The sequence below is a fragment of the Acartia tonsa genome, chromosome 14, assembly GCF_053477335.1.
Source record: "Acartia tonsa isolate MP-2025a chromosome 14, ASM5347733v1, whole genome shotgun sequence".
NCBI classification, from domain to species: Eukaryota; Metazoa; Arthropoda; class Copepoda; order Calanoida; family Acartiidae; genus Acartia; species Acartia tonsa.
The window spans coordinates 40,258,022-40,273,273 of record NC_137273.1 but is presented as its reverse complement, the minus strand read 5'-3'; the positions used below and the strand labels follow the sequence as shown (position 1 = coordinate 40,273,273).

Sequence of the window (15,252 nt, the reverse complement as noted above, 5' to 3'; positions counted from 1 at the left end):
TTGTTACCACGTTATCTGATTCGTTAGCTCAAAAACATTTGGTACTTCTATTAAATTTTGATTGATTGCCTCCAAACTAGTATTGTTTAAACTTTTCCACAAAAAAATTAATATACAGAAGGGGTAATTTGGTTTTTAAAAGCTATGTTACCTATAGTTAAATCTTGAATAGTAAAGTCTCCAAGCTCGGGATATTTTAAGTAAACAGGAGGGGTAATTTTGATTATTATCATTGGATTTAACAAAAAATTGTTTTACCTATAGTTAAATCTTGAATAGTAAAATCTCCTAGCTCAGGATATTTTAAGGAAACAGGAGGGGTAATTTTAATTATTATCATTGGGTTAAATAAAAAAGTTATATTACCTATAGTTAAATCTTGAATTGTAAAGTCTCCAAGTTCGGGATATTTTAAGATACCAGGAGGGGTAGTTTTGATTATTATCATTGGGTTAAATAAAAAAGTAATGTTACCTATAGTTAAATCTTGAATGGTAAAGTCTCCAAGCTCGGGATATTTCAAAGAACCAGGTTCACCCCTGAAAAGATATAAAATTAGCCACCAAAGTCACAAACACTTTAAGCAAGTCCCCAAAGTCTGAAATATTGAATATTCAATCCATTGTCCCGTACCTAGAACCCATGTAAGAATATATACATGATTAGGTTCATTCCAGTATGGCTCCGAATCCAATTAATATACGCCGCTGGATGAAAACCGTTTCCAAGCCATATTAAAAATCATGTATTGTTTCGTATCATAGAGAACTTTCAAAGAAAAATAAAACAAAAAATCAAAATTATTTTCTTTGGCCACTCGGGGAAAACATCTAAATAATCCTATAACTTTAATTTTACTAGCATAACAAATAGTATTAAGATTATTATTTGTATAGAGTAATATACAGGGAGGAAGGGGACACGGGACTTCAAATTACACTGGAACCCAAAGTTTGACTCAAAGACTTTTATCACTTTTGATTCGGTGGTTGATTAATGCTTATTGCCTTGGTCCAAATTTGTTAACTAGTAGTTTTAATCTACAGAAGGGTTAATTTTGTGTATAATCATTGGAGATGTACATTATTTAACGACCATTGTCTTATCCCTTTATATCCCTGGTGATATTAGGATAATGACTTTAGTTACTTATATAAAGACATTAACCTTATATAGCATTAATATTTTCTTTTCAAAGATCTACTTTATGATTTTTTTTGTAATATAAAACCATATATTTTAGTAATGTTATAGTAACAGGATGTCTTTCTGTATGAATTTGTGTATATCATTGGTTTGATGGGGGATCGCACTAGCACCCAGATATGCAGCCACTAAAATGGAATAGAACCATCAAAAAAAAAACCTAAAACCCATTCATATGAAGCTGCTCTGTAAATCAGAACCGGAATGAATATTTGTAAGGTTTTCTATGATGTAATACTTTTTATATTACTAGCGGCTTCGCCCCTAGCCTCTAGGGGCTTTGCCCCAAGAGGTAATTTAAAAAAAAAATGTATTATTTATGGTGCTGCCATTTATTATGAAGTAACTGCCTAAAAACCATTTCTTTGGGTGGGGGGAAATTTTCATATTTTGGGGGGTTGGGGGTGTCCCACCTCTTAAGAAAATAGCTTAAAACCACCACAGGACCAATAGGTATATACCCTAAAGAGTAGAATCTGATAGGTTCAGTGGTTTCCGAGATCTTAAGGGACGGACGGACAGACGGACAGACAGATGGACAGACATCATTCTACTTTGTATATTTTTTTTACTTTTAGTAATAAAAATGCTAAGTAAGATTACTCTGTATTGTACAGGGAGGGAGGGGACATTTGACTGTAAATTATACTGGTTACCAAAGCTTTATAAATACTTTTTCTTATTGGTTAACTTAAAACTTTGAAAACTTTTAATGAGTGGTTGGTTAAAATTTTTTCTACAAAAGTGTTAATAATGTTTATAGACATTGGGGATATATATCAATTTATTGTCCATTGTCTTATCCCTTTAGCACCATGATATTATGCATGGTTTGATGCCATTACTTTACCTAATTAACCCCAAGAGATATTAACCCCTTTACTCTCTGTATTTATCAGGAAGGGAGAGGACATTTGTCTGTAAGTTACACTAGTACCCAAAGTTTTTTAAACCTTTTAACTTATTCGTAAGCTCAAAAACTTTGGGTACTGTTGTTGAATTTTGGTTGGTTAGTTCCAGACTATTAGTGTCCAAACTTTTCAATCTATCTATAATACAAAGTAGTACGATGTCTGTCTGTCTGTCCGTCTGAAGCTTAAGATCTCAGTAACCACTGAACCGATTGGGCTCTACTCTTCAGGGAATATATCTAATGGTCCTGGGATGGTTTTAAGCTATTTCTCGGGGGGTGGGACACCCCACCCCCCCCCAAAAAAAAAATTAAAAATCCCCAATTTTTTTTTTACTTTAAAAAAAAAAAATCTAAATAACACAAAAATAGGTTGATTAAACCTCTTGGGGCACAGCCCCTAGAGGCTAGGAGCAAAGCCGCTAGTAATTTAAATAAGGAAGGGGTGTTTTTATGATTATGACTATTAGGGATCGGCCATTGTCTTATCCCTGTAATACAGGAGTAGGTTAATTGAAGTTTCATTGAAATTTCGAAGTTTGAATTTTTATCCAAGCTTGGACGTCTTTACCTATTGAATATAAAGATTTACCCCCCACCCTCCCAAATAAATTTGGGGGTGATTTTGAATTTTAAATTCCCCACCCCCCAAAATGAAAAAGCTTTGACGCCCTTGGATCATTGAAGTTAAAGTACAGGAATTAAATTGAGGATAAGAAATCTCCCCCAATTGAAAAAAACAATATTTAGCCTTTGGCAAAAAATGGAGAAATTTTGTTTTCTTCTTCAATTTGACTTTCAAATTTACTTTAAAAGATTGATCTATCCGATAGTGTTCTATACCTGATTCCCTGATATTAGTAGATGAATGACAGGAAAGGGACAATTGAGATTAATCATTCTCCCTCTTTTATAATTTACAAAATAGTATATAAGCCATTTTAACAAATAACAAAAAACCTACCTGACTATCCAGAAATAAATGAAAGCTCCAAGCTGGAGGCTGAAGACTATCATAATGAAAATCATACCTGACTATCCAAAAATAAATGAAAGCTCCAAGCTGGAGGCTGGAAACTATCAAGATGAAAATTGGAGGCGGCCAACATCTGAAAAAAAAATTTCATATTACATTCAATATATTTATCTACTAGGGGCTACGCAAACAAGGACTAGAAGGTTTTAAAATTTAAATAAATTGGAGAAAGATCATTTTTTTTCTTGGGGATATTTCTTTTGGGAGGATTCCTCAAATAGTCATAAACCTTCCCTGGATCTTTGAGAAGCTTTTTTTAAATAGCTATAGATAGTTATCTTTATATAAAGTCTTAATAAACATTGACCCTTCGTAGATATAGATAGATAGATAGTTATTAGGAATGATAGATAGATAGATAGTAAAGGTTAGACATCCCAGGAAAAGTAATGAGGGATAAAAAAGGATTAGAAAAATATTTAGATAGATAGATAGATAGATAGATAGATAAGATAGATAGATAGATAGATAGATAAGATAGATAGATAGAAAGATAAATAGATGGATAGATAGATAGATATATAGTAAAGGTTAGACATCCCAGGAAAAGTAATGAGGGATAAAAAACTTTTTGATAGATAGATATATAGCTAGATAGTTAGATAGATAGATAGATAGATAGATAGATAGATAGATAGATAGATAGATAGATAGATAGATAGATAGATAGATAGATAGATAGATAGATAGATAGATAGATAGATAGATAGATAGATAGATAGATAGATAGATATTTAGATAGATAGATAGATAGATAGATAGATAGATAGATAGATAGATAAATAGATGGATAGATAGATAGATAGATAGTAAAGGTTAGACATCCCAGGAAAAGTAATGAGGGATTAAAAAGGATTAGAAAAATATTTAGATAGATAGATAGATAGTATAGGTTAGACATCCCAGTAAAAGTAAAAACTATTTAGATAGATAGATAGATAGAAGGTTAGACATCCCAGGAAAAGTAATGAGGGATAAAAAAGGATTAGAAAACTATTTAGATAGATAGATAGAAAGATATATAAATAAATAGATAGATAGATATATAGATAGATAGATAGATAGATAGATAGATAGATAGATAGATAGATAGATAGATAGATAGTAAAGGTAAGATATCCCAGGAAAAGTAATGAGGGATAAAAAAGGATTAGAAAACTATTTCTTTCGTCTTTTGCTGAATTTGGGTTTTTTTAGTAGCGAAGCTACTCTTATATTCACGTATGTTTGTCTATCAGATTGTCCGACCAATCAGATTTTATACAAATCCAAAGTTTTTAGGGTAACCAAATAAAGTATTTTTTTTTAAATTTGAGTACCCATGTCAACTATCAGTATAAATTTACAGTCCATTTCTCCATGGGCGTGTCTAAATTCTGTGTCATTCCACTTAATATTTGTCTTATTCTTTTCGCTACTATTAAATGTTACATCCTAGTTTTTCTAGTGAGAGAACGACAATAAAAGATTTAATAGAATTGTAAAAACTGTGTCTTTCCAAGTTGGAACGTGATAAGAGAAAGAAAATTTGTAGGTTTTTCATAAAAAATGATAACCATTGAATCCCCCCCCCCCCTGCATAACAGTTTAATGTTCTATGACATGCTACTGATAATTATTTTTTTTGATTTATTTCCCTTGTTTTAATCTAAGATTTTCTATAATTAATGCCACTACGTTTTTAAAAGCGAAGCTTTTCTATAATTAGGGTCGGTCCGTATGTCCGTCCGTCCGAGATAGTTAGCTTTTATTCGTTAATTTAGGCATGTTAGAATTGTCCTATCGATTTCAAACTTTGCATGGTGATTACTGTAGTAGTTAGGTACGATTTAGAAAGCGTAGCAACTCTATAATCGTTACCAGAATGTCCGTACGTCCATTTTAAACATGTTGATTTTTTTACTTTTTTAATAACAATTTTTTATGTGATAAAATCATCCGATTGATCTGATTTTTTTAGTACTGATTCCTATTGCAATAAGGTATAATATTATGAGCGAAGCATCTCTAAAATCAAGTATTAAAAATGTCAGTATATCCTTTAACAGAATTCTGTATTTAAGAAGTTTTGCAACAAATTTACGTATAATTTTGTCAAACCTTATATTTTCATATTTTGTATATTCAGTTCTGACACTCAACAAAAGTTAATGTTCGTCTGTCATATCGTTTCAAAGCTTCGCTTTTATGTATGTTGTCATCCTTGTTTAAATTCATTTAGACATGTTATAATTGTTGATTTAAACATGAGATGATAATTCCTGTAACAGCTAAGTACTATTTTGAAAGAGGGACAACTCTATAATCGTTGCCAGACACTCTGTAAGTCCATCTAATTTTTGAAACAATGATTCCTTTCATAACAAGGTACAGTTTTAAAGCGAAGCATTTTTATAATTAAGTCCTTAAAATGTAAGTATGTCCTTATAGTTAAAAATGTTTGTTTTCATCCGTTCTAACGTTTTATTTTATAGCTTCGCTTTTTGGATGTCGCATGGAAGATGGGGAGGGGGAAAATGGGATGTTAATTACACTGGTACCCAAAGTTTTATAACAAATATATCTTGTTCACTCGCTATGAAACTTTGGGTATTTTATATTGAATTTTGATTGGTTAATTCTAAACCAATAATTCTAATCTACATAAGAAAAATATTATTTATCATCATTGGGGATGTATATAATTTTATAGTCTTATCCCCCTAAATCCTTGATATGTTGTCATCCTTGTTTAAAATTATCTTCAGCTAACTTTCAATTCTGTTTAAGATAATTGTTTAAAATTCTGGGAATCTCTGAAGCAAATTGAATAAATGGGAGTCCAAACAGTTTAGGGAAAAGGACTTATTTTCTGAGATTTAACCATGTGAAATTTTTGTTTATTTGTAAATTTTGACAACCCTTTTTAATATATATATAGGAAATTTCCCTAAAAGTGCCCTCTTGAGCCTAGCCTTCCTTTTTACTTATATTCAATATATCTTTAAATAGTGGAGACTTTTCAATTTCTTTTTTCGTTGCTTTAGGTCAGGTAAGTTAAGGTTATAGCCATAGGTTGCCATGCAGGGTTAAGACCCCCTGTAATATTTAGGCTTCAATAAAGATTGCCCCACCCCCATCTCCCACAAATTATATTTAAAAAAACAATGTATGTTTTTCAGTGCTCACTAAGCACTTTGAGGGAAAGCACCGTTTGACATGAAATTCAAGTCCTATTGTAAGCCATAACATTCCCCCTGGTTTAACTTTTAAACAATCCTTTTATAAGAATAAAATAGTTGAAAACCTGTCTTTATTCCTAGTTTAAACTGCTAACTTTTCAGTTTTCTGCAAGATTTCATTTTATTACAAGTGGATGTTCTTGTGAAACAGCTAATTTTATATGGTTCAATAAAAAAGTAACAGGATGTCTATCTGTGTGTGTGTTTGTCAGTCTGTCTAATTAAATGACCAAGTGGTTCAATAAGATCAATTGAAATTATTACCTTGTTTTATATTTGATAACAATTTAACCTTATATTGCAAATAACCAATATTTTTATTGCAAGACCTTTGCCTGTAAGTCCTAAATGAGTCGCAATAAATTTAACCTGAATCAAAATAGTTACCAGGGTTCTAAAGGGATAAGACAATGGACGACGAATTGATACATATATCCCCAATGATGATAAATATAATTACCCCTTTTGTAGATTATAATTATTGGTTGAAAACGTTTGGTCACTATTAGCATGGAACTAACCAATCACAATTCACTAAAAGGACCCAATGTTTATAAGCCGAGAAAAAAGCCAATTTAGTTATAAAACTTTGGGTACCAGTGTAATTTACAGTCTAATATTCCTCTGTTCTGAAAATCTACTTTTCTAGGCATTACTGTTTTGATATATTATAATATTTTGTAGCATTGTAAAAATATAAATTTAGCAGAATAATACAGGAGAACAATTTTACCTTTTATGTTAGTGTTGTAATTCTTATATTGTTATTCTTTCAATGGAATTAGAAAATAAAATTTTTACTACATTTTTGACTAAGTATTTTGGTTTAAACAAGGATGACAACATCCATAAAGCTCTGAAAAGGAAGTACAAACGAACAATAACACTTGTAAAGTGTCAGAACTGAATAAGCAGAATATCAATGCATAAGTCTTAACAAATTTGCAATTAAATTTATTGCTAAATTCGCTCATAGTACCTTGTTGTAATTGGAATCAGTATTCCATAAAATCAGATTAAATTAGATAATTTTAAGGTCCTACCCCAAACGTAAGAGTCCCAAACGTCGGAGTGGACAAACGCAGGAGTCCCAGACGCAGGAGTACTAAACATCGGAGTAGACAAACGTAGGAGTGGGACAAACGCCAGAGTGGACAAACGTCGGAGTGGTCATTGCTTAAGTAAAACCTAGGAGTGTCCGCTATTTTAATAATATGACAATTTTGAAATTTTTTTATACCTCTGTCTACAAAATAATGACTGGCCGCAGCGCTCGGCCCCCTAGACTGCGTAGCCGCAGCGCTCGGCCCCCTGGCCTATAACCTAACCTAATCTAACTAGGAAAGATAATGAGAACGAGTTGGGGGGGGGGGGGGGTGGTTAGTTGTATAAAAAAATTGAAAATTGAAAAAAAATTCAAAATTGAAAAAAAAAATTGGGACTCCTGTGTTTGTCCACTCCGACGTTTGTCCCAAAAATCCTCCGTTTGTCCACTCCGACGTTTGTCCCACTCCTGCGTTTGTCCCACTCCGACGTTTGGAACTCCTGCGTTTGTCCACTCCGATGTTTTTCCACTCCTACGTTTGGCGTGGAACCAATTTTAACATAAAACAATTTGTTGTCAAAAAAAGTAAAAAAAGTTAAAAAGCCATCATGGGACCTATTTGAGAGTAGGACTATATTTATATTCCATTAACCTATCCCCATTGTATCCAGGAGAACTCACCTACTCTGTATCAATATTCAATATAATAGTACTCTGCTAATATTGTTTCTCTTAATCAATGCACCAAAGTTAGGATCTATCTATCTATCTATCTATCTATCTATCTATCTATCTATCTATCTGTCTATCTATCTATCTATCTATCTATCTATCTATCTATCTATCTATCTATCTATCTATCTATCTATCTATCTATCTATCTATCTATCTATCTACCTATCTAATTACCTATAAATGTCTCTGTAGTATTTTTGGTCCCTTGGGTCTGCAAGCATCTCTCTTGAAACCATACTCTTCATCTCACTAGAGAATAATGATAAAAGTTACAGGATGGTTATCTGTCTTTCTGCGTGTGTTTCTGTATATCTGTCTGTCAAAATCTATCTTGAAGAAACCATACTCGTCATCTCACTAAGAAATAATATTTAATAAGTAACAGGATGTCTGTATGAATGTCTATCTTCTGCAAGTTTATTAAAGTAAGAGGATAGAGGGGGCATGATATATGTTTCAGAAATCGCCCGCAAAAAAAAATCCTCCCATTCAAAAAATATTATGCTTTTCGGATCTACTGCAGTTCATGGTAAAATATTGCTGGTAACAAATCAGCTCATACCAATAACGAAATTAATTCGGGGAAAAATCACGAAACCTATACGTGTTTTTCAGCTGTCGTTGGGGGGCAACACATCGTAAAATTGACGACCTCTCCATTTGCCCCCCAAATATTATTTTAGATTTAATTCCCTTGTTGGTTATACCTTATTCCTGGTAACAAATGCTTCCTGTTCCCTGACAATATTAGAAGATTCCTGGATACAGAATAACAAGAAGTATTTCTGGAGCTACCAATGTTTAACTTTCCTGGTTGCTGGCAATTTATGCATATTCCTGGCCACTGCCATGTTTGAAATATTCCTGTTAAAAAGCAATATTTCCCTTTTTAATTCCCATTTCCCTTTTTTTACACTTACCCCACAATTAGAGGTTGACAAGATTCACTCTACTCGAAGTGGCTTTTTTGGCATGTTTGTCTGGTGTGGTGAGGGGTGGGATGGTAGTGGTGTTTCTCTGTACTAATTGGGGGAGTTAGGATAAGATATAAATTTTGCTCCGTTCTACAACAATTCACTGTATTAAAAACCTTAATCTGATCAAATGTAAATAATGAATTAGAGAGGGGGGGGGGGGTGAGACAAGACAAATATCATAAATACAACGTTTACGTAGGCGTAAAAAGTAACAATATAAAAGTAGTCAGGAAAAACTTTAAGGGTAATAGGTCCTGGGAAGGTTTTTAACTATTTTGGTTGATTTGAGGGTATCATCCACAATACTCCTAAGATAAACCGCCACTAGAAAAAAATATTATACTTTTTCGGTTTATCGGTTAGCAACATCCCTCTGTGCACACAGACAGTCAAACACACATACAAGCAAACACTCTGTTACTTATAAATAAGTATGAGAACACAGTAATAGTGTCTGACTGATTATGACATAAAAAAAAAATTAGCCAATGAGAGGCCATTATAAATTTTACCATTGGTCAATAACGGCCTCTCATTGGCTAATTTTTTTTTGTTACGTCATAATCAGTCAGACACTATTACTGTGTTCTAAGTATGAAACTAATTATATAATTGTAACTTACTTTTCCCAAATATTTTGCTTTAAATTAAAATCCTTTGCTACTTTACATTGTAGATTATAGTGGTTGCGCCCCTAGCATCATGAAGATCCGTTTTTAAATTGGTAGAAATGGGGCAGAAAATAGCTGAAACAATAGCCTAAAATCATCATAGGACCTTGTGAAGCTTCTCTAAAATGAAGAACTCAATCGAGTCAGTGGTTAGTGAGATCTGAATTGAGAAACAAACAAATATTGCTATATTGTCAACCTTGCCTAATTTAAATTACTAACATAAAAAGAAGGAAAGAGAATTTGAATTTTAAACACCCACCAAAAGTATCAGAGATTCAGAACATAATTGTGAGTTTTAAATTTAAAAATGGGTAACCAATCAGCTTTATTGTCAAGAGGTAATGTTATCTTAACTCAATTACCCACCAATTTAAAACCCCATATTTTATAAGATGAAATAAAGATTCAATTTACTAATTCGTAACAATAACGAGCATCTCTCCCCTACTTTTTTCAATTATTATAAAAATAAAGAGACGGGATTGGTTGTGAGGTTGTTGGGATGCCATTTAAATTTTGGCGCGAAAGTGTTAAACCTTCTCTTCTCCTAAAGTTTTTACAGCCTCAAAAGAGAAGGGGGTGGTGGTAATTGAATTTAAAAACTCGCGCTACAGCTATATGTACAGTATTGAGTGGGATGGGTTGTGATGTCACTATAGGCACCTTAAGGTATAGTAACAAAATTTGGGCGCGAATTTAATCATATTTGTGTAAAGGTTTATTGATTTAAATTTGGTAGTCTAAAAAGGGGAGGGAATAGAATTATTTGAAATAAAAATCTCCCGCCATAATCTAATTACCTTCATGGTTTCACTCAAAACAATATCTACCTATGAATTTTTAAGAGTGAAACTTTTCTATTATCATGGTCTGTACGTCACAGTTACGCCACTAGAATTGTTGGCGTTATCCTCTTAGAATTTTTTTTTCAATTTTGGTCCTCCCCAACTAAACCATCAAACCTGGCTGCGGCACTTTTTTTATAATTAGGTTAGTTTAGGTTATAGGGGCTAGTATTAAGTTTTGCATTCTATAGGCATTCAAAATCGTTGGTTTTACTGTTTAATTTCAGAGCCTCACTTTGAAAAAAATAATTTCTTAATATGATTAAAATTACAAATGTATCTCCCCCCCTTTTCAATATATTTTTTTTAAAAAGAGGACCGCCTAAATTTTGGCGCAAAAGTGGATATTAAGATAGAAACAGTTAAATTTAAAGGTAAAGATCCCACTCTCTTAAATCCTTCCCCCACCTCTATTAGGAATGCACATAAAACAATTGAAATTACTGTCCCCTATTAATTGTTGCTGTTTACCCCCTAAGAAATTGTGAAAAAGGGTATGGGGTAAAAACTCCTGTAAGCCAGTAATCTTCTGTCATTGCTGGTAACTTGGAAAATTTGCAAATTGCCAGCTAACAGGAACCTAGGATTTAGAGGAATTTGCGTGCTGCTGGATCCAGGAATCTTGTAATATTGCCAGTAACCAGGAAGCATTTGTTACCAGCAATATTTTACCATGAACTGCAGTAGATCCCAAGCTTCCATTCCAAGTGTTTGTCCTTCTGTCTGTCTGTCCGTCTATCAGAGATATATACAGTGTGTTTTTTTTATGAGAACTTTTTTGAAAGCAATTTTACCCCACTAATAGTTATCAGAATTTAATGATTAATGGCTTATTTTCTTCGTTTTTTAACGCAATTAATAGAACAACAAAAAAATATTTCAGTTTATATTTAAAAAGCACAGTAAAATCTAAAATTCAAAACTTAGGTATCAACATCTAAAAATGGTTTTAGCGCATTTTTCTTATGCTCAAATATTCAACCTTTTGCAAGAATGGCTGATAAACACTTCAAAGTTGAGATATAGAGCTAAAAATATATACAGATACTATTAGGGACATTTACTAGAACATATCAAAGTTTGAAGGTCATATCTCAACCAGGGAGGGAGTACTGCCCCCCCCCCAAAGTCGATTACAGAAAATCCAATTTTTTTCTTGCAAAGGGTAAAAGATTTAGGCATAAGAAAAATGCGCTAAAACCATTTTTAGATGTTGACACCTAAGTTTTGAATTATAGATTTTACTGTACTTTTAAAATAAAAACTGAAATATTTTTTTGGTCTTCTATAAATTGCATTAAAAAAGTGGCTGATAAGTGGGGTAAAATTGCTTTCAAAAAAGTTCTCATAAAAAAAACACACTGTACATGATCAGAAGTATGGTTAGTCAGTCATAAACTTAATTGTAGCTCAGCTACCATGACAGATAGGCAATTAAACTGACATCCGAATACGAGCTGTTAGAAGCTGGCAATCATTAAGACAATTCTAAGAAAGAGGCAGAGTTACTTTAAATTCTATAATAAGCGGCTGAATTTAAAAAAGGGCGTGTCCTTGTTGATTTAGGAATTAAAAAACCCCAACCCCTTTCCAATAGTACCTTCCTTGACAGCCTAACATTAAGATACAACTTTCGAGTGTGGGTTATTCAAATTGTGTAGCTGCAGCCAAAAAAGTTAAACCCCGATATAAGAAGTACATAAATATTTGTCTCACTTAGGTAATTATGTCAGCAGCGATTATTATTTGCAAACAATAAACAAGGGGATTAAATGTTTATACTATACAATAAAATTAACATGTAACAAGTAATTTTTTTTAAGTTAAGAAACCTGTGTATGTTTTTTTACTGAAGAAATGAAAGCTTATTTAAACTGCTTAAAATTAAAGTTATCTTATTTTTATTGATTAAATTATAATAATAACATTTATACTAAATAGGTGTTGCATTATCATAATGATTTAAGCCTTGTAAAAGAATGCTATGTTTATTCCTTAAATGGGTTTTAAAGACATACTATATGAGCATTGATGGCTTACATAAAGGTATTTTTTGAGGGTTCCTCCTTGTGTCATTTTATTTTTACCTTATCTACACAGGTCTCCTTAACAAAACCTTAGATTAAAAAAAATCTCCAAAGAAACGGACAACGGGGCCTTCATATAGGGTACAGTGGTGGTCAGAATCCGTTGGAGATTAAATCTTAGCTGCTCCTTCTTGCCAGATATTGCAATTTGAAGTTTTGTGGTAAAATGCCTAAAATTACAAGAATTCCAAGGAAATATGCATAAGTGAATACCTGAATTCATCAAATAAAAAGGGTGAGTTTAACATTTGAGGAGTTTATATGTCTCTGCATATGTAAACTACACAGTCCCTCCCCATTTAGAAAATTTTAATACTTTAAAGAAATTATTTAATGAAAAAGGCACATTGTCAAGTTTACAACTTTAAGCTAGAGGCTGTTACCCTGTACCCAGTAAAGATATTTTCAATCCAAGTTTACATATACCTTAAGTAAATTTTTAAAATACTCTTAACACCCCCCCCCCCCCTTCAACCCCCCCATGCAACCCATAAATTTTAGGGGGAAGGGGTTGGGCAAAGTAATAGTAATATGTTTTACTCAAAACTACTTAAAGTATTGTGAGAAAAAATTATAAGATTCTGAGGCCCAAAGTTTCTGTTGACTACCCCCCCCCCCCCCCCTCATAATGAAATCTAATTAGAAGGCGGTGAAGAGGCAGACAAGTTCTTAAAATATTATGAAAGAAATATATAAGCTCTAGGGCTTAAACTTTAGTAGGCATCATAATCACTTACAAATATTGCTGCACCCAACCCCCTCCCCAATGGAAAATACTCGGTAATATCCTCTTAAAATTTTTTTTTCAATTTTGAAAATTCAGTACACCAACACCCCTCCCCCCCCCCCCCCCAACAATGAACAACTCTGGCAGCAGCACTCAGCTCCCTAGCAGCAGCGCTCAGCCTCCTTACCTGCCTGGCTACAGCGCATGGCCCCCTTGCCTGCCTAGCCAGAGAGCTTTGCTTCCTAGCCTTTAACCTAATCTAACCTAAATTAGTTGTTCGTTGTTGGGTGGGGGGGGGGGGTAGATATACCACACTTTTCTGGGATCTTGCCAAGTCAAGTATCAACTGTTGGGAATATCAAAGGATGACTCCATGCAAAATTTGAGCCGGATCCGGCCAAAACCGGCCGTGAATTTTATGAAAAACCGTTTTTTTCCGGTTTTTAGGGGGTATCTGTAAATCGATTCAGCTGGAGCAAAACCGGTTAGAGGTACAAAAAATTTTACTTCACATGAAATTTAGCCAATGCAATTGCCTACAAAAATGTACTTCATCACCAACTTGATTGGACAACTCTTTCCCCTCCTAAATGTCCATTAAAACCTCGGAAACGGCAAAAATAGCCAAAAATCACGCCTTCGGCGGCAAATAACGGCTAAACGGTCAGCCGGAGGCGAATGAAACATAAATAAAGAAATGTCTGCCTCAAAAAGTTGTTCAACATCAAAGAGATGCTTGAAGTCTCTAAAACGACTCTTTCCCCTCCTTTAGGGGAATAACTGAAAAAACGTGATTTTCAAAAGTATGCCCACTTCGTGGGTGTGGGGGGCACTGAACCCATCACCCCAGGGTCACCAAATATAAAGTCTAGGCGGCCCACAATGCTGTATTTTCACCAAGTGAAAGTCTTGTGTCATTATCTCTTATGAGAAAAAAGTTATTAATTAATTAAAATTTCAAATTGTGATTTTTTGATGGATTTCTTTGATGAAATGACAGGCCGGTCAATTTTTAGGCCATTTTTTGCGGTTTTTGGGCCGTCACGCCCAAACGGTTTGAGATAATCTCACGGGACCTTTTGCCCAACCTAAGTCTGGTTATTTGTGAGGTCTAGGAAAAAAAAACAGACTTATGCAAAAGATTATAATTATAATCTTTACACAGAAAAATGGCACGAGGTGAGGGTTTGAGGGGGCAAAATGAGCCGACCAGCGATTTTTGACGGCGCGCAGCGACGTCGTGCTTCATCCAATCCGGGATTTTTTTTTTCTTAGACCTTACTAATAACCAGGCTTAGGTCGGGCAAAAGGTCCCGTGAGATTATCTCAAACCGTTTGGGCGTGGCGGGCCGAAAACAGCAAAAAATGGTCTAAAAATTGACCAGCCTGTCATTTCATCAAAGAAATCCATCAAAAAATCACAATTTGAAATTTAAATTAATTAATAACTTTTTTCTCATAAGAGATAATGACACAAGACTTTCACTTGGTGAAAATTCAGCATTGTGGGCCGCCTAGACTTTATATTTGGTGACCCTGGGGTGACGGGTTCAGTGCCCCCCACACCCACGAAGTGGGCATACTTTTGAAAATCACGTTTTTTCAGTTTTTCCCCTTAAAGGAGGGGAAGGAGTCGTTTTAGAGACTTCAAGCATCTCTTTGATGTTGAACAACTTTTTGAGGCAGACATTTCTTTATTTATGTTTCATTCGCCTCCGGCTGACCGTTTAGCCGTTATTTGCCGCCGAAGGCGTGATTTTGGCGATTTTGCCGTTTCCGAGGTTTTAAT

General features: G+C 33.8%; 1 protein-coding gene across 1 annotated transcript in view; it reads right to left on the bottom strand.

The window, feature by feature from the left end:
• The window catches only part of LOC145305860 (rhomboid-related protein 2-like), a 90,113-nt gene that overhangs the window by 31,282 nt on the left and 43,579 nt on the right, over positions 1–15,252 (bottom strand). The window contains exons 7-9 of the mRNA XM_080147686.1: positions 8,328–8,402; positions 3,148–3,225; positions 475–539 (exon numbers count right to left, since the gene is read on the bottom strand). Coding sequence (XP_080003812.1) covers positions 475–539; positions 3,148–3,225; positions 8,328–8,402 — 218 coding nt within the window. The remainder of the gene's footprint in view (positions 1–474; positions 540–3,147; positions 3,226–8,327; positions 8,403–15,252) is intronic.